We start from the raw sequence: 22,435 nt of genomic DNA on the forward strand, positions 1-22,435 counted from the left end.
CAAAAGAAGGGGAAGATTTTTAATATTCAAATGAAAAAGTTTACTTTTGTTTTACACGAGAATCAGCATTAAATCCGATGTTTTCCTGTTAAGACGATAAAAAAACGCTTTTTTAAAATTTGCAGTAAACGAAATAACCATTTCAGAGTTTTGTCTGAGTGTGAAGCAAAAAAACCGATGGGGCATCACTATGGTAACCTGTCCTAAATCGAGTGGACAAAAGTCATCCCCCTCTCATACAGGAGAGCAGGAAGTGACATCAGCAGAGTTCCGATGATGGATCTGTGATGCGTTATCGGTCTGCAGCTGTTGGAGACTCTCTGTGGATCCTTCATCCTCTGGAAGAAACAAGTGAAAAGAAGAATTGAGCTTTAAGGAGCTGCAGGTGCTTTCTGCTGCGCCCTGCAGGGGGCGCCGTGGGGCATCATCTGCCACTCCTCTGCATCCCCCTCCCTCACATCTTCCTCTTTTCTGGAGTCTCCACCCTCAACATCCTATCATCATCATCACAGCTGTTCTTCCTCTCTAATGTCTCCATCTACTTCCCTGCATGGATCTCTAGAACATCCATGATCTGATCCATCCTGGTGGATTCAGTGATCTATCCTGGTGGATTCAGTGAATAATCCTGGTGGATTCAATGGTCAATCCTGGTCCCAAACAGAACCTCAGCATCTTAAGCTCCGCCTCCTGTCTCTGAACCACCAACATAGCTTCTCCACCTGCTATCTCCACAGGTCACAATCATCACATGTATTCCTCATATTTCTTTTTATTGTTCTGGAGATGCGCTCTTTAATGTTTGCCTGCATGGGCCACTCCCACTTTAGAAAAATGAAGCGCCACCAGAGGAGGACACTGGAGTTTTGTCCACAGGGGAGCGCTCCACGTCAAGCATGTTATGACATGACAACGACGCTGCAGGTTTCTCACCTTTTGAACGGTCCTGGCCTCTGCAGACAGAAAAACACAGAACGTTGGTTATAAAGAACCGCAGTCCGGTACGGATGCGAAGGTGTGGAAGGAGCAGAAACAAGGAGGAACTCACCCTCAGGCCTCATGGTGGCGCTCTGCTCCTGCCCTACTTTGAAGTGACGCTTGAAGAGGACTGTATAGCCATGGTCAAATTTCGACTGAGTCACAGCTGAGTCCTCGCTGTGGTCGGAGGTTTGATCCCTGTGGGCTTCCGTAGTTTCTGTCAGAGGACATGAAGCATTAAAGTCCCACCCTGATCTTCCTCTGATCTCTATTTTGATCATCCTTTGATATGTTCAAAGCGTTCCCAGTGGCCTGTGACCAATAACGTTATTAGCCAAAATAAAAGAACATGTCATTTTCTAGAACATAGTTTCCGCAGAGCGGCAGGAGTTCATTAGAAATTCACCTCTGAGATGTGGGCGAGTTCCTTCCCATCATCCATTTGTTTAAACTCTTCCGCTAGCTCACAACCCCTTAGCTAGCATTAGCGGTGCAAAAAAATGGTGATCAACATCTGGTCATCTGGACCCCATAGGATAACACAATTGAAACTGCTTTTTTTTCATCTGCTCTTAATTACCGACGATTCTACTTTTAAGTTTTGTTTTCTCCATACTTGTCCTCTAACATCAGAAAAATGTCCCGAAAGCATGTTAAAAACACCCAAAAGGAAACTCATTGGGATGGGGCTGTAACCCTTCTGCTATCCTAGGCACTTTACCATTGGGAGTTGGGTCATCTAGACCCACTAGACCGTGCTCTGAACCTTTTTTCTTCAATGATTTGTGATCTTCACTGGTGTCCATGGATTACATGAAATCTTTCCACCTTTATCCACCTTTGTCATGGTAGGGAGAACACATCAATTGGGGGGGGGGGGGGGGGGGGTCATCTAAGATAGCACAAGGGATAAAGGTGGAGCTGCCGTCCTAGTCGGTAACAGGAGCCACAGAACGATGGTTAGGATGAACCGCAGTCCGGTATGGATGTGAAGGCATGGAAGGAGCAGAAACAGGGAGGAACTCACCTTCAGGCCCCATGGTGGCGCTCTGCTCCTGCTCTTTAGCTGCGGTCACATAGTAATAGTCATAGGTGGCGTTGTAGTCGTAGTCGTATTGTGGCGTTGGAGTCACAGCTGAATCGGAGGTTTGATCGCTGTGGTCTTCTGTAGTTTCTGTCAGAGGACCTGAGGAAGACATGCAGCATTAAGGTCCCACTTAGAAGTCCTTTCAGCCATAATCTAAAAATCGGTGTCGTTTTCTAGGACATAGACTGACCAAAAATATACGCAACACTTTTGTTATTGCTCCTATTTTTTATGGTATGAACTCAAAGATGTGAAACATTTTCCACATACACAAAATAACCAGTTCTCTGAAATATTGTTCACAAATCTTTCTAAATCTGTGATAGTGAGCACTTCTCCTTTGCCAAGACAATCCATCCCACCTCACAGGTGTGCCATATCAAGATTCAATTTTATTTGTATAGCCCAAAATCACAACAACAGTCGTCTTGATGGGCTTCGAAGTAAAACATGAAATCATAAGGATCACGAATACAAAGAGTTCAATAGAAAAATACTAAAATGAACTAACAAACTGACTAAGCTATACTGGCATCCCTGCCCTTAGACCCCCCTTCGCGGTAAGGAAAAACTCCCAAAAAAACCGGATTCCGGAAAAAACGAAGAAACCTCAGGGGTGCCCACATGAAGGAGGGATCCTCCCCCAGGACGGACAGGCGATTTACCAGAAATCTTAGAGAAGAATTAACTTATCTAAATCTACAACTACATATATAAAAGTCCAGCAGACGAGCTTCATCCAGCCGTGGTTGGGGGTACAGTCAAAGGCGCGAGTCGAGCCGGAGACAGGATCCACAGCCAGGTGTAGGAGCAGGAGCAAAGGCGAGGTACTCGGTCAGGAACTGGAGCACGGATGAAACAACTGGAGTCTGGAAGCACTCCCACTCCCCAGGAGGGGAGAGGAAAAGAGGGACAATACATGAATCACTGCACCAAACAGAGGCATGGAGAACTAAATGATGAATAATGATCAAGAATAGAGGAGAGGAAGGGTAGAAGTAAAAACAGGAAAGAGGACAGAACCCCAGTGCACCATAGTTACCCCAGTTTCAACTTCTAGCAGCCTTTTAAAAGAAATAGTTATTATTAATTTTAATTTAAACAAATTAACATTATGTTAAATAATCTCTGAATACTAACTAGTCTGACAATAAGCCTGTCCAAAGAGGAATGTTTTCAGTCTAACTTTGAATGTAGAAACTGAGTCGGCCTTTCTTACATGAGCTGGGAGTTTATTCCATAAGACAGGGGCTTGGTGGCAAAACGCTCTACCTCCAATTGTACTTTGACTAATTCTAGGAACCACAAGCAGTCCTGCATTTTGCGAGCGAAGTGTTCTGATTGGGTGGTAAGGGACTATGAGGTCCTTAATATAGGACGGGGCCATTCCATGTAAGGCCTTATAGGTTAACAGGAGGATCTTGAACTTGATTCTGGAATCAACTGGGAGCCAATGGAGCGAAACTAACACAGGAGTGATGTGATCTCTTCTGCTAGTTCCAGCTAACAATCTAGCTGCTGCGTTCTGAACAAGCTGGACACTTCTTAAGGAACTCTTAGGACACGCTGCTAACAAGGAGTTACAGTAATCCAGCCTCGACGTAACAAATGCATGGATGAGTTTTTCAGCATCACTCTTAGAAAGTATATTTCTGATCTTAGCAATATTCCGCAGGTGAAAAAAGGCAGTTCTGCACGCCTGAGATATGTGAGCCTTAAATGATAAATCCTTGTCAAGTAAAACCCCAAGGTTTCTAACTGTGGAATTGGGGGCTATACTTATGCCATCCAGGGAGACTATCTGAGCAGACAGAGCATCTCTGAGGTTTTTAGGACCAAGTATAATGACCTCAGTTTTTTCTGGGTTCAAGAGGAGGTAATTAATTGTCATCCAGGTCTTGATGTCACTGATGCAGGCGTTCAGTTTCTCTATCTGGTCATTCTGGTCAGGCTTCATGGATAAATACAACTGCGTATCGTCGGCATAACAATGAAAATTAATGCTGTGTTTCCTGATTATGTTTCCTAGGGGTAGCATATAAAGCGTAAACAGGATCGGTCCCAAGACTGAGCCCTGTGGGACTCCATAGTTGACCCGTGTGCACTGAGAGGAATGGCCATTTACATTAACGAACTGATACCTATCGGACAGATAGGATTTAAACCACTGGAGAGCAGATCCTCTGATCCCTATGTCCTGCTCTAATCTATGGAGTAAAATACTGTGGTCGATAGTGTCAAAGGCTGCACTGAGGTCCAACAGGACCAGAATAGAAAGTAGTCCCTTTTCTGAGGCCAATAACAAGTCATTAGAGACTCTAACTAGTGCAGTTTCCGTACTGTGGTGGGGTCTAAACCCCGACTGAAAGTCTTCAAAGTGGCTGTTGTCCTGTAGGTGGCAGTAAAGCTGCTTAACTACAACTCTTTCTAGGATTTTAGAAATAAAGGGCAGGTTTGATATCGGTCTATAGTTGGCCAAGATGCTAGGATCCAAACTGGGCTTTTTCAGAAGAGGTTTAACAACTGCATATTTAAAAGACTGTGGCACGTAACCCGTTTCCAGAGAGGTATTTATCATTGTTAATATGGGATCATTAATTAGGGGAAAAGTTTCTTTAAAAAGTCTAGTGGGAATTGGGTCTAACAGACACGTTGAGGATTTGGAGGACGTAATAATTGATGTTATTTCCGCTTGATCCACAGCAGTGAAGCAGTCTAATGTTACAGAGGTTTCAATGGATGCCTCCATTTCTACCGCTTCAGCCTGTTCTGGGCTGATAGTAGGAATAACTTGATTTAACTTATGTCTAATAGTTGAGATTTTACTGTCGAAAAATGTAAGAAAATCATCAGAGCTGAGAGAAACAGGAACATGTGGTTCTACTGAGCTCTGACTGCGAGTTAATTTAGCTATAGTGCTAAAAAGAAATCTTGGATTATTTCCATTCTCTGATATTAAGGTTGAATAGTACTGGCTTCTAGCTCTACGCAGAGCTTTTTTATAATTTAATAGGCTATGTTTCCAGATATCCAGAGACTGCTCTGAACCGGAGCGGCGCCATTCTCTTTCCAACTTACGGGTTTCTTGTTTAAGAGAACGAGTTTCAGCATTAAACCACGGTGCTACTCGGTTTTGTCTGACGAACTTAGGTTTCAAGGGGGCAACAACATCAAGTGTACTCCTGAGGGCTTGTAAGGCATCATTAACAAAGTGGTCATTTATATTAGGACTGATACTATGGGAGCTGGTCTCAGAGTATTTTCTCAGAATATCACTAAGTACTGGCTGAACTGTGTGTTTAAACTCAGACACAGAACGGTCAGTTAAGGTTCTTCTAAGCTGTTTCTTATTCACTGGTGCAGAAGGATGTTCCAGTGTAAGCTGGAAGGTAATCATAAAGTGATCAGAAATGATGGGGTTAAGAGGAAGGACACTCAGCTGGCTGATCTCTACACCATGGGTTAGAACAAGGTCCAGGGTGTGCTTATGACAGTGAGTGGGTTCATTCACACTTTGGGTGAAACCAACATCATCTAATAAAGCTGCAAAAGCCTTTCCTAGGCAGTCACTGGGGTCATCAACATGAATATTAAAATCCCCTAATATTATAGTTTGATCAGAATCTAAGACAATAGTCGATAGGAAGTCGGAAAACTCAGTTAAAAATTCTGAATATGGGCCGGGGGGGGCGATAAATAATTATGAGTAAAACAGGTTTTGGAGTTTTCCTGTTTGGGTGACTTAAAGACAATATGATGTTTTCAAATGAATTATAAGCATTTTTAACTTTAGGGCTGAGAAGTAAGCTAGACTGTGATATTACTGCCAAACCACCTCCTTTCCCTGAAATCCTGGATTTCTGATAGTTATTATAAGTGGGGGGGGGGGGGGGTTGCTTCATTCAATCTAACATAGTCATCCTGATGGAGCCAAGTTTCTGTTAAGGCTAAAAGACTAAGGTTTTTATCAGTAATTAACTCGTTGACTAAGAGGGACTTGGAGGAAATGGATCTAATGTTTAATAAACCGCATTTAATGACATCATAATTCTGCTTGTGAGTACTGCTGTCTGTCACTTTGAGGTTTCTATGACGCGCTCCTTTCATTTGTCTTTCAGCACATAAGCTAAAGCTAGGACCTGCTTGACTTTCCCTGCATGGGTTTTGCACCGGCACTAACCCTAAGGGAGGCTCAGAGGAGCGTTTTACACTGCTGCTCTGCGCCCGGGTCTCGTCTCTGGATTGTCAGGTTAACAGACTAAGGCTAGCAGAAATGTTTCTAGAAAGAAGAGCGGCACCGTCCCGGGTGGGAAGGACGCCGTCTCTCCGCATGAGACCGGGCTTCCCCCAAAACGCGCTCCAGTTATCCACAAAACCAACGCCGTTTTCTGGGCACCATCTAGAAAGCCAGCGGTTAAATGATGAAAAGCGGCTGTACATTTCATCACTGACTAAGTTCGGCAGGGGACCAGAGAAAATTACAGTGTCGGACATCGTCTTAGCCAGTTTACACACCGAAGTTACGTTTAACTTAACCACCTCTGACTGTCTCCGTCGGGCATCATTACCGCCTGCGTGAATCACGACTCGACGGAACCTGGACTTACTCTGAGCTAACATCCTAAGGTTCCCCTCGATGTCACCAACTCTGGCCCCCGGATAACACCTGACTGTAGCCGCTGGGAGCTCCACGTTTCTAACTTCAGAAGAGCCTATAACCAGAGTTGAGTGTTCAGCGGGTGTGTCGCCGAGGGGGGAGAACCTATTACTAACGTGGAGTCTCGGGTGCTCTAAGATTTTGCGTTTAGCACTATGTTTCCTCCCAACCGGTACAAACCCCTGACTGTCTCCCGGCTGTTGGGAGGGCGCTGGGGTGCTAGCTAAGTTAGCCCTGGTAGCGCGGCCCGCGCTACGAGTAACGACCTGGCTAGCCGGCTTAGCTTCCACTGTGCGGAGCCGCGCTTCTAACTGCTCCAGCCTGGCCTCCAAGTCTAACACAAGACTACACTTAACACACCTACCGCTATCTTCACTAAAGGAGGCAGGATCATCACTAAACATATGGCACATGGGGCAGGAGAGAGGAGGAGAGGCGGAAGGAGTGGTGGCCATGCTAGGTTTTAAGCTAAGGCTAGCGGTGTTTAGGTAAAGAGAAGTGGTCTATTTAGCAAAATGAGAAAGTGAACAGCAAGCGGTTTAACAGTGGTGAATTCGTTAATAAAAGGTACTAGATGTGAATATTAACCCAGATAACCCTTAGAGTAAGCAATAGTAGTAAGGCTAATGCCAAACAAGAGGACAGCAGTCACACACGACTAGCACTGGGAATAGCTCACCCGGAAATGACGTCACAGGAAACCGTCACAGGAAAGATGCTGATTAGACAGCATGATTATTGCACAGGTGTGCCTTAGACTGGCCACAAGAATAGGCCACTCTGAAATCTTCAGTTTTGTTTTATTGAGGGGGTCAGGGGACTCAGACAACCAGTCAGTATCTGGTGTGACCACCATTTGCTTCATGAAGTGCGACACATCTCCTTTGCATAGAGTTGATCAGGTTGTCTATTGTGGCCTGTGGAATGTTGGTCCACTCTTCTTCAATGGCTGTGCGAAGTTGCTGGATATTGGCAGGAACTGGAACACGCTGTTGTATACGCCGATCCAGAGCATCCCAAACATGCTCAATGGGTGACATGTCCGGTGAGTATGCTGGCCATGCAAGAACTGAGATGTTTTCAGCTTCCAAGAATTGTGTACAGATCCTTGCAACATGGGGCCGTGCATTGCCATGCTGCAACATGAGGTGATGTTGTTGGATGTACAGCACAACAATGGGCCCCAGGATCTCGTCACGGTATCTCTGTGCATTCAAAATGCCATCAATGAAATGCACCTGTGTTCTTCGCCCTTAACATATGCCTGCCCATACCATAACCCCACCACCACCATGGGCTACTCGATCCACAACATTGACATCAGAAAACCGCTCACCCACACGACGCCACACACGCTGTCTGCCATCTGCCCTGAACAGTGTAAACTGGGATTCATCCGTGAAGAGAACACCTCTCCAACGTGCCAGACACCATCGCATGTGAGCATTTGCCCACTGAAGTCGGTTACGACAACGAACTGGAGTGAGGTCGAGACCTCGATGAGGATGACGAGCATGCAGATGAGCTTCCCTGAGACGGTTTCTGACAGTTTGTGCAGAAATTCTGTGGTTCTGCAAACCGATTGTTTCAGCAGCTGTCCGAGTGGCTGGTCTCAGACGATCTTGGAGGTGGACATGCTGGATGTGGAGGTCTTGGGCTGGTGTGGTTACACGTGGTCTGCGGTTGTGAGGCCGGTTGATGTGCTGCCAAATTCTCGGAAACACCTTTGGAGACGGCTTGTGGTGGAGAAATGGACATTCAATTCCATAGCAAAAGCTCAGGTCGACATTCCTGCTATCAGCATGCCAGTTGCACGCTCCCTCAAAACTTGCGACATCTGTGGCATTGTGCTGTGTGATACAACTGAAGATTTCAGAGTGGCCTTTTCTTGTGGCCAGTCTAAGCCACACCTGTGCAATAATCATGCTGTCTAATCAGCATCTTGATAATCTAGCCACAGGGGTTGCAAGCCAGTTACTTCTGTGCCGGTCCCAAGCCCGGATAAATAGAGAGGGTTGCGTCAGGAAGGGCATCCGGCGTAAAAATTGCCAAAATAACCATGCAAATCATCCACAACACTTTAGACATACCGGAACGGTCGAGGCCCGGGTTAACGACCGCCACCAATGCTGTTAAACTATAGGGTGTCGGTGGAAATTTGACTACTGTTGGTCAAAGAAAGAGGGGAGGCAGAAGGGTCCGTGGCCAAAGAAGGGAAAAGGCAGGAACATAGGTTTGAGAATAGGGACTCTTAACGTTGGCACAATGACAGGGAAAGGCAGAGAGCTGGCAGACATGATGGAGAGAAGGAAGGTAGATGTACTGTGTGTGCAGGAGACAAGGTGGAAGGGCAGCAAGGCACGTAGTATTGGAGGAGGATACAAACTGTTCTATCATGGTGTTGATAGGAAGAGAAACGGGGTAGGTGTGATTCTGAAGGGGGAGTTTGTAAACAGCGTTCTAGAGGTGAAAAGAGTCTCAGACAGGATGATGAGCCTAAAGTTAGAAATTGAAGGGGTGATGGTGAATGTAGTCAGTGGGTATGCGCCACAGGTTGGCTGTGAGTTAGAAGTGAAGGAGAGATTCTGGAGTGAGTTGGATGAGGTCATAGAGAGTTTTCCCAGAGGAGAGAGAGTTGTTATTGGAGCAGACTTTAATGGGCATGTTGGTGAGGGCAACAGAGGTGATGAGGAGGTGATGGGCAGGTTTGGTGTGAAGGAAAGGAATCTGGAGGGACAGATGGTGGTGGACTTTGCGAAGAGGATGGAAATGGCTGTAGCCAACACTTACTTCCTGAAGAGAGAGGAACATAGAGTGACATACAGAAGTGGAGGTAGGAGTACTCAGGTGGACTACATCCTATGTAGATTAGGACATTTAAGAGAGGTTAATGACTGCAAAGTGGTGGTAGGAGAGAGTGTAGCCAGACAGCACCGCATGGTGGTGTGTAAGATGACTCTGGAGGTCAGGAAGAAGAAGAGAGGGAAAACAGAAAAGAAGACCAAGTGGTGGAAGCTACAGAATGAAGAAACTTGTGAGGAATTTAGGCAGAAGTTGAGGCAGGTCCTGGGTGGTCAGGATGAGCTTCCAGATGACTGGGAAACTACAGCAGAAATTATCAGGGAAACGGGTAGGAAGGTGCTAGGTGTGTCATCTGGAAAGAGGAAAGACGGTAAAGACACTTGGTGGTGGAATGAGGAAGTTCAGGAATGCGTCCAGAGGAAGAGGTTGGCTAAAAGGAAGTGGGATGTAGAAAGGACTGAGGAAGGTAGACAGGAGTACAAGGAAGCGCAGCGCAGAGTGAAGAGAGAGGTGGCAAAGGCCAAACAGAAAGCTTACGATGAGCTATATGACAGGTTAGACACAAAGGAAGGAGAGAAGGACTTGTGCAGGCTAGCCAGACAGAGAGACAGAGATGGGAAGGACGTGCAACAGATAAGGGTGATTAAGGACAGAGACGGAAAGGTGCTAACAACCCAGGAGAGTGTCCAGAAAAGATGGAAGGAGTATTTTGAGGAGCTGATGAACGAGGAAAATGACAGGGAAAGAAGGGAGGAAGATGTGGTTGTTGTGGAGCAGGAAGTAGCAGAGATTGGAAAGGATGAGGTTAGGAAGGCTCTGAAAAGGATGAAGAGCGGAAAGGCCGTTGGTCCTGATGACGTACCTGTGGAGGTATGGAAGTGCTTAGGAGAGACAGCAGTGGAATTTCTAACGAGGTTGTTCAATAGGATTTTAGAGAGTGAGAAGATGCCTGAGGAATGGAGGAGAAGCGTTCTGGTTCCGACCTTTAAGAACAAGGGTGACACGCAGAACTGCAGCAACTATAGAGGAATAAAGTTGATGAGCCACACAATGAAGCTGTGGGAAAGAGTAGTGGAAGCCAGGCTTAGGAAGAAGGTGGAGATCTGTGAGCAGCAGTATGGTTTCATGCCCCGTAAGAGCACCACTGATGCCATTTTTGCTTTGAGAATGTTGATGGAAAAGTACAGAGAAGGTCAGAAGGAGCTGCATTGTGTGTTCGTAGATTTAGAGAAGGCGTATGACAGGGTGCCGAGGGAGGAGCTGTGGTACTGTATGAGGTCGTCTGGAGTGGCAGAGAAGTATGTCAGAGTAGTTTAGGACATGTATGAGAGAAGTATGACGGTGGTGAGATGTGCTGTAGGTCAGACAGAGGAGTTCAAGGTGGAGGTGGGACTACACCAAGGATCAGCTTTGAGTCCTTTTTTGTTTGCTATGCTGATGGACAGGCTGACAGACGAGGTAAGACAGGAATCTCCCTGGACAATGATGTTTGCGGATGACATTGTAATTTGCAGTGAGAGTAGAGAGCAGGTGGAGGAACAGCTAGAGAGGTGGAGGTTTGCTCTGGAAAGAAAAGGCATGAAGGTCAGTCATAGTAAGACAGAATACATGTGTCTGAACGAGAGGGATCAAGGTAGAAGCGTTAGGTTACAGGGGGCTGAGGTGAAGAAGGTGCAGGAGTTTAAATACTTGGGGTCAACAGTTCAGTGTGATGGGGATTGTGGAAAAGAGGTGAAGAGGCGAGTGCAGGCAGGTTGGAGCGGGTGGAGGAAAGTGTCAGGAGTGTTGTGTGACAGAAGAGTGTCAGCAAGACTCAAAGGAAAGGTGTACAAGACAGTGGTGAGACCAGCTCTGCTCTATGGGTTAGAGACGGTAGCAGTGAGACAGAGACAAGAGGCTGAGATGGAGGTAGCGGAGATGAAGATGTTGAGGTTCTCCTTAGGAGTGACCAGGTTAGACAGGATAAGGAACGAGTACATCAGAGGGACGGCTCATGTTGCCTGTGTTAGCGACAAAGTCAGAGAAGCCAGACTGAGATGGTTTGGACATGTTCAGAGGAGGGACAGTGGATATATTGGTAGAAGGATGTTGGAGATGGAGCTGCCTGGCCGGAGGGCAAGAGGACGGCCAAAGAGGAGATACATGGATGTCTCAACAGAGGACATGAAGTTGGCTAATGTTAGGGTAGAAGATGTCCATGATAGAGTGAGGTGGAAAAGGATGATTCGCTGTGGCGACCCCTGATGGGAAAAGCCGAATGAGAAAGAAGAATCAGCATCTTGATATGGCACACCTGTGAGGTGGGATGGATTGTCTTGGCAAAGGAGAAGTGCTCACTATCACAGATTTTGACAGATTTGTGAACAATATTTCATCTTTGAGTTCATACCATAAAAAATGGGAGCAATAACAAAAGTTTTGCGTTTAATAATAATAATAATAATAATACATTTTATTTAAAAGCGCCTTTCAAAACACCCAAGGTCACCGTACAAAGTTAGAGGTAAAACACAATAAAATCACAACATGTTAAAAACAATAAATAAATTGGATTCATTAGTAAAATCAGCTGACAGAAAATGGGAAATTGTGTTCCGGAAATGCAAGCTTAAACAGATAGGTTTTTAGTCTGGATTGAAAGATCAGAAAGGAGTCAGTGTTACGGAGGTCTGGGGGGAGAGAGTTCCAGAGTTGGGGAGCAGAGCGACTGAAGGCACGGCTCCCCATGGTGACCAAAGAGAAGAGCATTACAATAGTCGAGACGAGAGGTGACCAGACTATGAACTAAAATGGAGGCGGAGTGGATGGTGAGGGAGGGGCGGAGTCGATTAATATTGCATGTATGAAAGTAGGCTGACCGAGTAATGCTATTGATGTGGGATTGAAATGATAATGTACTATCAAGGATGACACCCAGACTCTTTACTTGAGGGGAGGGGAAAACTGGAGAGGAATCGATGGAAAGGGTAAAATTAGAAACTTTGGAAAGGGTGGATTTGGAACCTACGAGGAGTAATTCGGTTTTATCTCTGTTAAGTTTGAGGAAGTTTAGGGTGAACCAGGTTTTTATTTCAGACAGGCAGGAGGAGAGGGAGGCAGGTGGAATAGAAGAGTTGAGTTTACTGGACAGATAGAGCTGAGTGTCATCCGCGAAACAATGAAAATCAATATTGAATTTACGGAATATATTACCAAGGGGTAGCAGGTAGGTAATGAAGAGGAGGGGACCGAGAACAGAACCTTGAGGAACACCAGATGAAATGAGTGAGGGTTGGGATTTGAAAGAATTCAGTTGAATAAACTGAGTGCGGCTTGAAAAATAAGAATGAAACCAGCGGAAGGGGGTTGACTCGATACCGAGGGCTGAAAGTCTGTGGAGGAGGATGGAGTGAGATATGGTGTCAAATGCTGCGCTCAAGTCGAGGAGGATGAGGATGGTGAAGAGTCCAGAATCAGCTGCTAGGAGAAGGTCATTGGTGATTTTTAGTAGGGCAGTTTCTGTGCTATGAAGGGGGACAGAAACCAGATTGAAAAGGTTCAAAAAGATCATTTTGGGTGAGATGATGGGAAAGTTGGGAGGCGACTATTTTTTCAAGAATTTTTGAGATGAAGGGGAGGTTGGAAATAGGACGAAGATTATGAAAGGAATTAGGGTCTGAGCCGGGTTTTTTTAGGATGGGTCTGACGGCAGCGATCTAGAGGAGTGAGGGGACGATACCTGATGTCAATGAGGAGTGGATAATGGCACAAATGAAAGGAAGAAGAGAAGGAAGGCAGGATTTAACCAGATTTAACCATGTTGGAAGGGGATCGAGCAAACATGTGGATGGTTTGGACTTATGGATGAGGTGGGAAATTTCACTGGGATCAGGGAGGAAAAAGGAAGTGAATGTATGAGTTACAGAAAATGAGTCAGACGGGATGGGAGGAGAGGTGGAGGAATGGAGATGCTGATGGATATCTAGAATTTTCTGGTTAAAGAATAACTGAAGAGAATTACAGTGCTCATCTGAATAAAAATGAGGGGGAAAACTGTTACGGGGTTGAAAGACATTATCCATTAAAGAAAACAGCATTTTGGAATTTCCCTTATTTGCATCAATCAGTTGAGTCAAGTAGTTCGTTTTAGTGTTAGAAACCAAGTCCTTGTATTGTAGAATCTGTTTTTTTGTAGATTTCCTTATGAACGGGAGAGCCAGTTTTTTTGCAGAGCCGTTCCAACTGGCGGCATTTGGCTTTCATTTTACGGAGTTCAGGGGTGAACCAGGGGGAAGATTTAACAAATAAAACAGACCGGGTTTTTACAGGAGCGAATTTGTTAAGAACATCTAAAAGGCAGTTATTATAAAAAGAAACCAGTTCATCAGGGTTGGACGAGTTCGGGAAAGGAATGCACTCCAAATGAGAAGAAAACAGATCCACGTTTATATTCTTATAGGAGGGGTGGCGTAGTGGAAGTTATCGGTTAAGCGTGCAGTTGAATGCAAATAATCAAAGTATTCGATGGACACAGTGACGTGTGTTCTCTGTTTTCACAGTCCAAAATCTGTCGTAGCAGAATTGTTTAGAAAAGCGAGAATTTGGGTTTAAGTTACCGGTGAGCAGCGGCAACAGTCATGCCAGCGTCCACTCAACCGGAAGTGGTCTAAGTGTTACGTTACGTGTGTTACGTGTTACGTGTTTATATTTTTGGTCAGTGTAGTTTCCGCAGAGCGGCGAGAGTTCATTAGAAATTCACCTTTGAGATGCAGGTGAGTTTCTTCCCATCATCCATTTGTTTACATTCTCCCGCTAGCTCACAACCCCTGAGCTAGCATTAGCGGTGCAAAAAAATGGTTATCAACATCGTAGCTATCAATCTGTCCAGTTCTGATCCAGATTCCAGCTCAGGTGAGAAAAACAAAGACCTTCATGGATCCATTTGTCTGCAGGTGGATGATCAGAGAGGGGCGGAGCATGGAGTTGTTGGCCCGCCGACTGTAGTTTGTACGTAACAACTACGATCTTTGTACCCCTTGTGCTATCCTAGGCACTTCGACATTGGGAGTTGGGTCATCCAGACGCTCTAGACCAGGGGTCCCCAAAACCAAGCCTCGAGGGCCGGTGTCCTGCTGGTTTTCCAGAAATCCTGCCTTATTTGCGGCTGATTACCTTGATCAGATGTGTTAAGCCAATAATGCACTTCAATGGCAGGTTGGGTGGAAAACATGACGGACACCGGCCCTTGAGGCCTGGATTTGGGGACCCCTGACCTAGACAGTGCTCTGAACCTTTTTTCTTTAATGATTTGTGATCTTCACTGGTGTCCATGGATTACATGAAATCTTTCCACCTTTATCCACCTTTGTCATGGTAGGGGGGGTCATCTGGACCCCATAGGACAGCACAAGGGCTAAAACTGCATTTTTTTCATCTGCTCTTAATTACCAACAATTATAATTTTAAGCTTTTTTTTCTCTATACTTGTTCTCTAACATCAGATAAATCCCCAGAGAGTACGTTAAAAACACCCAAAAGGAAACTCTGTCCGGTACGGACGTGAAGGCGCGGAAGGAGCAGAAACAGGGAGGAACTCACCTTCAGGCCCCATGGTGGCGCTCTGCTCCTGCTCTTTAGCTGCGGTCACATAGTAATAGTCATAGGTGGCGTTGTAGTCGTAGTCGTATTGTGGCGTTGGAGTCACAGCTGAATCGGAGGTTTGATCGCTGTGGTCTTCTGTAGTTTCTGTCAGAGGACCTGAGGAGGACATGCAGCATTAAGGTCCCACTTAGAAGTCCTTTCAGCCAAAATCTAAAAATCTGTGTCGTTTTCTAGGACATAGTTTCTGCAGAGCGGCAAAAGTTAATTTCAAATTTCCCTTGGAGATGTAGGTGGAACTGTTGGTGTGCAGTGACCCTGTCCCCATTTGCCATCACCTATTTGTTTACACTCCCTCCCTCTAGCTTACAGTCCCTCACAACCCCAAGCTAACATTAGCGGTACAACGAAAAAAGGATCAGTATCAGATCTATCCGGTCGAACAGTTTAGATTTTCAGCTCCGACGAGGGAAACAAAGACGTTCATGGATCTATTTGTCTGTTTGTCTGATGCATCAGGAAGGGGCGGAGCAGATATACTTTGGCCCCGCCCACTGCAGCACCAACATCAAAGCTACAAGCTTTTTTAAATGGCTTGTTTTCTGCTCCCTATTTGAATAAAGAAATACTCAGATAAATGCAGTTTTTGACATTTTCTTGTAGCATCTTATTCATAAAGAAATTTAGGCTCAAAACTGCATTACTGAGTGGGGCTTTAAAGGTCTAGCTGACATCGTAGAGCCACAAAACGATGGTTAGGACGAACCGCCGTCCGGTACGGCTGTGGCGAGGCGTGGAAGGAGCAGAAACAGGGAGGAGCTCACCTTCAGGCCCCATGGTGGCGCTGTGCTCCTGCTCTTTAGCTGAGGTCACATAGTCATCATAGTCATAGGTGGCGGTGTAGTCGTATTCTGGCGTTGGAGTCCCAGCTGAGTCGGAGGTTTGATCGCTGTGGTCTTCTGTAGTTTCTGTCAGAGGACATGAAGCATTATGGGACTTTTTACCAGGTTTGTTGGTTTCCTTTAATAACTCGTTTTGTATGGATTCACGTTGGTCTCAGGATCAGAGCGACTGAGTGTGTAAAACGGGGGTCTTCGTGGAGGCGGTGGTCCATAAAATGTTTGTTTCATGTCTCTGGTGAGAAACAACCTATTGTCTCCACATCACAATCAGTAAAACAGAAATGTTTGTCTCAAATGTCTCCAAACTTTCCGCCCGTGCTGAGTCGATCACAGCTGAATCTCTGAACGTCTTAACCCTTGTGCTATCTTAGATGACCCCCCCCCCCCCTTCCATTGACGTGTTCTCCCTACCATGACAAAGGTGGATAAAGGTGGAAAGATTTCATGTAATCCATGGACACCAGTGAAGATCACAAATCATTGAAGAAAAAAGGTTGAGCACTGTCTAGTGGGTCTAGATGACCCAACTCCCTATGTTAAAGTGCCTAGGATAGAACAAGGGTTACAGAACTCAGCATCACATCCTAAAACAGATTTTCCCATGGGTGAAAGATCAGAGGATGAAGAGCTGATGAAGTGGAAAACTAAACTGTTTTGGAAGACGGAAAGAAGAAAACGTTCTGATGTAATACAAAGATGATGAACACTTGTATGATTACTTTCCCGACTGAGAGGAAGAAACAAAGTGTGAAAATAGGTTTGAAACTCTGAAGCGAAAGTAAACTGTCTGTCAACACGGCCGCAGAGCAAAACGTTCTTTCAGCCTGAGCTCGCCTGGAGCTAATCTTTGTGAGAGATCTCCAGCTTCATCTGAAAGTCTTCATCAACACTGATTTCTGGGATCCTCTGATCATTCCGGCGGACAGAAGAATCCTCCGAGGCACATGGGAGCTCCTGTTCCCGTAACTCCGCATCATTGCTCAACAGTGAGAAACAAAAGTGATGAACGATGTTTCTGCAGCAACGTTCAGGTCTGAGCAGGTCCAGGGCGGAGGGGGGCTTTCAAACTGTTAGACATCTAAACTTGGATCTGGAGGAAAAACCACGAGGTTTTGGTTCAACCACCGACTCTGAGGAGGAGGAGGCAGCAGTTCACCTGAAGATCAGCTGACGTGTGTGAAAGGTCAAAGGTCGCAGGTCACTCACCGCAGCACACCAGCGAGGCGAGCCAGAGGAAGAGCAGCACCTTCATCCTGGACGAGCGGCACAGGCAGACTGAGAGGGAGAGAGGCGGTGTGGGAAACCTGAAGCTCCTCAACAAGTTGACACCTGTGCGGCTCAGACGTGCGCTTGGTGCTCACGCTGCACGAGGGACAAGAGAGGCGTCTGCATCGACACGCCGGCGAATCACCTCGTCTCTGTGATCTGTTGCCCCGCCCACAACGTTTGAGATCATCAGTGTCCACAAACTCACACAAACACGCTAAGGTGAAGAGGAACGCCACGCCGTATAAAGGACGTCAGAGCTTTGGACATTCATGTCACGGCAGATCCGTACGGCCAAACGCACAACACTGTGAGCCAAAGACAGACACATATAATCCACTATTAGCTCCACATGCTGTTTTTTACTCCTCCTCCCACTTCAATCATCTTCACATCTATTATTAAAACGTCTCCAGTTTTCTTTCAATTAGGATTATGTCCCTTTGAGGCAAAACCCCAAATACTGCGTGGTTTTCTAAGACTTAGTTTCTGCAGAGCTACAGGAGTTCATCAGAAATTCTCCTCTGAGTTGTGGGCGGGACTGTTTGTGCATAGTAAGCCTGCTTTAGTTCCCATAATCCCTTTGTTTAGACACTCTCCCGCTGGCTTAGCAGATGGTTTGAACCATGAGTGGACCAATGGTCCCCGTGGTTCAGTTTCCGTCAGGAGACCCATGAGGCTTTGCTGTCTCTGTACTTTAGCAGGACACCAAAGAAAGTCTGAGCTTTTTCCCCAAAACGCTTCCTCATCTTTACCTCTTGTTTAATATTTAGCATAAAAAATGATTACAAGTTCAGCCTTTTGGTGACTGTTTGCTAACATTTAAAGGTGTTCATTTCTACTGCACCAAACTCCAAGTAGTTTCCATGGCAACAATTGGTAGAGAAAGTTCATATTTTGGATTTGAAGTCATGTGGAGGTGACTTTGTGGATCCTCACGCTGTGGCAGGAGAGGCTGAGGCCAGACGTTCTCAGAGAAACTCTTTTCTTCCCTGCAGCGAGTTGGGAAACTGGTTCAGGACAGTTCTAAACATGTAGGAGTCTGTTTGTGTTCTGAGTTTGTGGTCTTTGTGTGTCTGTGTGTGTTTTCTTTGTGTGTCTGTGTGCGTGTGTGATCAGGTTTTGCAGCATGTCCGTGTGAAGATAAGACGTCCTCACGTTCACGCTCCTGCTCTTCCAAAAACTGACTGAAAGCAGGAAGTCCAGCCATCAAGTGTCCGTACATCTGAGAAGATGAGGATGATGAAGATGAATCTTTTCTGCCTCCACTAAAACTAATAAACTAATAAACAGTCCTGGAGGCCTTCAGGCTCCAGTGGTAGTTTCTGGTTTCTTCATCAGAAGTATAAGGGTTCAAAACCCACACAATCCTGATGTGGTTCTTTGGGATTACATCTTTTATTTTGGCGAAATTATTCAACACACGTGACTTTAACCCTTGTGCTATCTTAGATGACCCCCCCCTTCCATTGACGTGTTCTCCCTACCATGACAAAGGTGGATAAAGGTGGAAAGATTTCATGTAATCCATGGACACCAGTGAAGATCACAAATCATTGAAGAAAAAAGGTTCAGAGCACTGTCTAGTGGGTCTAGATGACCCAACTCCCTATGTTAAAGTGCCTAGGATAGCACAAGGGTTACATATGAATCAAAAACATCAGGACAATTCTCTGAACATCATTAAAGTTCTTTTCTTTCTAGGCAGGAGTTTATTTTTTTTAATATATAGTTAACCTGACCAAGTATCTCGTCTCTGCTCCTGCTTCTACACTTGACTGTGGACCCCCCTCTGGCTCGTCTGGCGCCACCTGCTGGCCTCCAACTCCATCTGGATGAAGCTCATCTGCCTTTTCATGAGAATTTTTCTCTTCCAGCAGTAAATGCAGACATGCAGCGAGCCGGCTGCCTAGGGACCGTCAACAAAGTGCAACCTGAGAAAAGAGCATTCTGTCAAAATCACTAATTTCTCACAAATGTAGAAATGTCTGGTCTTTTCTTCTCCAGCTTCATGGTTGCCATGCTCATCTTTTCATGTATAAAAGTGCAAATATTTAGCAGAGCACCGTAGGGAATCGAACCCTAACCTGCCAAAGCAGGCATACCATTATCGGTCTCTTTATTTTTAGACCAAACATGAAAGGAACCTTTGGAGCTGGTGGTGACTTTTTTTTAGGAAAAACTGGATCTTTGCTGTTTCTGCTTCTCTGAGGATCTGTTGAATCCCTCTTAGTCCTGCCTGAAGTCTCCCAGGAGCGACAGCGTCACGATGGGGCATTTGGCCCTAACAAGGGCGGGGCAAATGCTCCCAACAACCGGGCTCCGGGGGTCCATTCAGGCACTCAAACCCCTCCACCACGATAAGGTGGTGATTCAGGGAGGGGAACATTTGGTTTGTTAGCCAATCACTAATAATTTGCGTGGGAGACCCGAAGTTCTTGGAGGAAACCCACAGGCCTGCTCAACCTCTGTTCATTAGTTACCATTCATTTTGAGGGACTGGTCTTTTTCTCTGTGGATGACTTTAGTTTGTCAACACAAGTGAATTTGGATAAGTGGGGGGAACCGAAGCCCTCGGAGAAAACCCACACAGACACGGGTCTGTCAGGTACTACAGTCGACCCAACAAACCAACGTGCCGCCCTGTTTTTTAAGCACTAATCATATATTCAGAGCCCAAATCTCTGTGTGCTTAGCTTCTGAACTCCTCAATTTAACCCATGTTTACTGTGGTGACACGTATCTGTACCTGATCAGTGATTCATGAATCCAAAGCTAAAGATCAGGCCAGATAATGTTTTAAGGACTTTGAAAGGTCCACACCATCTATACAAGTGAATTTGGATGAGTGGGGGGAACCGAAGCCCTCGGGGAAAACCCACACAGACACGGGTCTGTCAGGACACAAAGTCGACCCAACAAACCAACGTGCAGCCCTGTTTTTTCAGCCCCCCCCCATAGTCTTTCTTTTTTTCCCTGTTTTGTTTTTTCCCCACAATTGCAAAAATAACGGTGTCTTTGTGTGTTTGATCATCTATAATAATCTAAAAAGTGATCCAGAGGACCAGGATTGAGCAGACCTGATTTTCAGTATTTTCAAAGTACACACCTTTCTTGACCCTCACCAATAGTTGTAACCATGACAACCCCGTTGTTTACAGCTGAATGACCTACAGTCATTTCATCTCTAACCCCCCGTAACCATGACATCCCCGTTGTTTACAGCTGAATAACCTACAGTCATTTCAACTCTACCCCCCCCCCCCCCCGTAACCATGACAACCCCATTATTCACAGCTGAAACCCTTCAGTTGTTTGGTGAGCTCAGTTACTTTCTCTTGAAGCCTTGTTGTTTCCGTTTCCTGCAGCTTCAACTTGGTTTTCAGGTCCAGGTTGGAGATGACAAACTCATCAAGTTGTGAATTTAGATTCTTTAAATCTTCCACTTCCCCAAAGTCATCGAGCTCATTCAAACACTGAATTTTCTGTCCTTTCTTGAGTTTGGATGGAGTAAGTTGATCTTCTTTGGTAAATTCCACCTCATGACTCTGGAAATCACCAATGACCTGTTTATGTTTGCAGATTTCCTTCTCCAAAAGCTGCCCACGTTCATGCTCCACCTGGAACTCTCTCTCCAGCTGTGCCAGTACTGGGATGTACAGGTCCAGGTCTCTCTGAGCTGAACGTTTCCTCTTTTCTTCCAGATCCAGAAACATTTCCTTCCTCTGCAGTTTTTCTTTCAATGTCTGGATCTGTTTTTGGAGGTCACTTTCTGTTTCCATTTTCTTCTGAGGCTGATAAACTTCTTTTTTGGTCCAATATTCCACATGTTTAGTGTTGTTTTTAGTGTAGTGATTGCTCCTCTCTGGGGCTGTCCTGAGCAACTTCCTGTTCTCAGATGTGGACATGAAACTATACACTACTTTATTGGCGTTATTGAAGACCTTTTTCTTCTTTTTGACCTCTCCGTTATTGACCTGGGTTGGAACATTGGCGTCTGTCTTTTTTGGAGACCGTTTTTCCACTCGTTCAGTCTTTTGAACGGACACCTTAGGGTTCACCTTTTGAAAATCTGTGTTCACAGACATTGCTGGTGTTTGATACGGTGTCTTAAAGTGGGTGTTGATGAAGACCCGACTCTGTTTTGCCTCTCCGGACATCTTTGTGCTCTCGTGCAGCTTTGTTCACGTGCTTCTTCAGAACAGTTAGAAGCTTGAAATCACACGTATTCAAGAGTTTTCTTGGAAGCCTTCTGACTTCAAATGATGTCATTGTGTGATGTCAAATGACATCTGATGATATGTGATGATGTCATCAGATGTCATTTGACATCACATAATGACATCATTATGACATCATTCACGTTAACAGAGTCCACTGGTTTATGTTCTGGGAGCGATGACATCATTCACTAGTTATGACATCATTTAACGATGAATTACCTTTTAATTATTTAGCCTATTTTACATTATAAAGTCTTGTTGTTTTATACATTGATCTTATATTGTTTCCATCTCCTATCTTTTATTTATACATATATATTTATACACATCCGTCCATCCATTTTTATTTATTAAAAAGTAATGCATTGTTAAATGGGCGGGGGGTAGTGCAGGCAGAGACTTGAAGAGGCTTAACAAACTGGTTAGGAAGGCCGGCTCTATCCTGGGCTGAACACTTGAGTCCATCGAGGAGGTGGCGGACAGGAGGATGTTAGCTAAGCTGACATCCATCATGGATAACCCCTCCCACCCCCTACACCAAACTGTAGAGGCGCTGACCAGCTCCTTCAGCACAAGACTGTTGCACCCTCAGTGTAAGAAGGAGCGCTACCGCAGGTCATTCCTCCCCACAGCCATCAGACTGTACAACACCGTGTCAAAGTGACACTCCACGGTCCCAGGGGTGTTTTTCTGTTTAGTCATTAATTCATTTACTTTTGTTATAGTTGTTGTTTTTCAATTTTGAATTGTTTTTTGTTCCTGAACAGTTGTTTGTTTTTGTTTTTGGTGTGAACTTCATTAGTTATTTCTGTATTTGGAAAAAATTTGTAATGTTTTTTTACAGTTTACATGTTTTGCAGACCGCATGTTTTTTACACTTTTGCAGCTGTATTTATTTAATATTTAATATTTATTTCTTTATTTAATAAGAATCTCATTTTTG

General features: G+C 45.2%; 1 protein-coding gene across 5 annotated transcripts; it reads right to left on the reverse strand.

Annotated features, from left to right (window-relative positions):
• Positions 1–6: 6 nt before the first annotated feature.
• On the reverse strand, positions 7–17,339 carry LOC101162953. Of its 5 annotated transcripts, none has more exons than XM_023964034.1 (7): positions 17,210–17,339; positions 15,926–16,069; positions 15,102–15,248; positions 2,006–2,164; positions 1,049–1,195; positions 934–953; positions 7–338 (listed from the first exon to the last, which is right to left on the reverse strand). In XM_023964034.1, the coding sequence occupies exons 1-7, from the start codon at positions 17,253–17,255 to the stop codon at positions 204–206; spliced, it is 798 nt and encodes a 265-aa protein (XP_023819802.1). In that variant the 5' UTR covers positions 17,256–17,339; the 3' UTR covers positions 7–203. The 5 variants fall into 5 exon arrangements, with proteins under 5 accessions (XP_023819802.1, XP_011484155.1, XP_004078468.1 ...); XM_011485853.2 differs by having other exon boundaries at positions 2,006–2,152; positions 15,102–15,260; XM_004078420.3 differs by having other exon boundaries at positions 15,102–15,260.
• Between the last annotated feature and the right edge of the window lie 5,096 nt (positions 17,340–22,435).

Source organism: Oryzias latipes, chromosome 16 (assembly GCF_002234675.1).
Source record: "Oryzias latipes chromosome 16, ASM223467v1".
Classification (NCBI taxonomy): Eukaryota; Metazoa; Chordata; class Actinopteri; order Beloniformes; family Adrianichthyidae; genus Oryzias; species Oryzias latipes.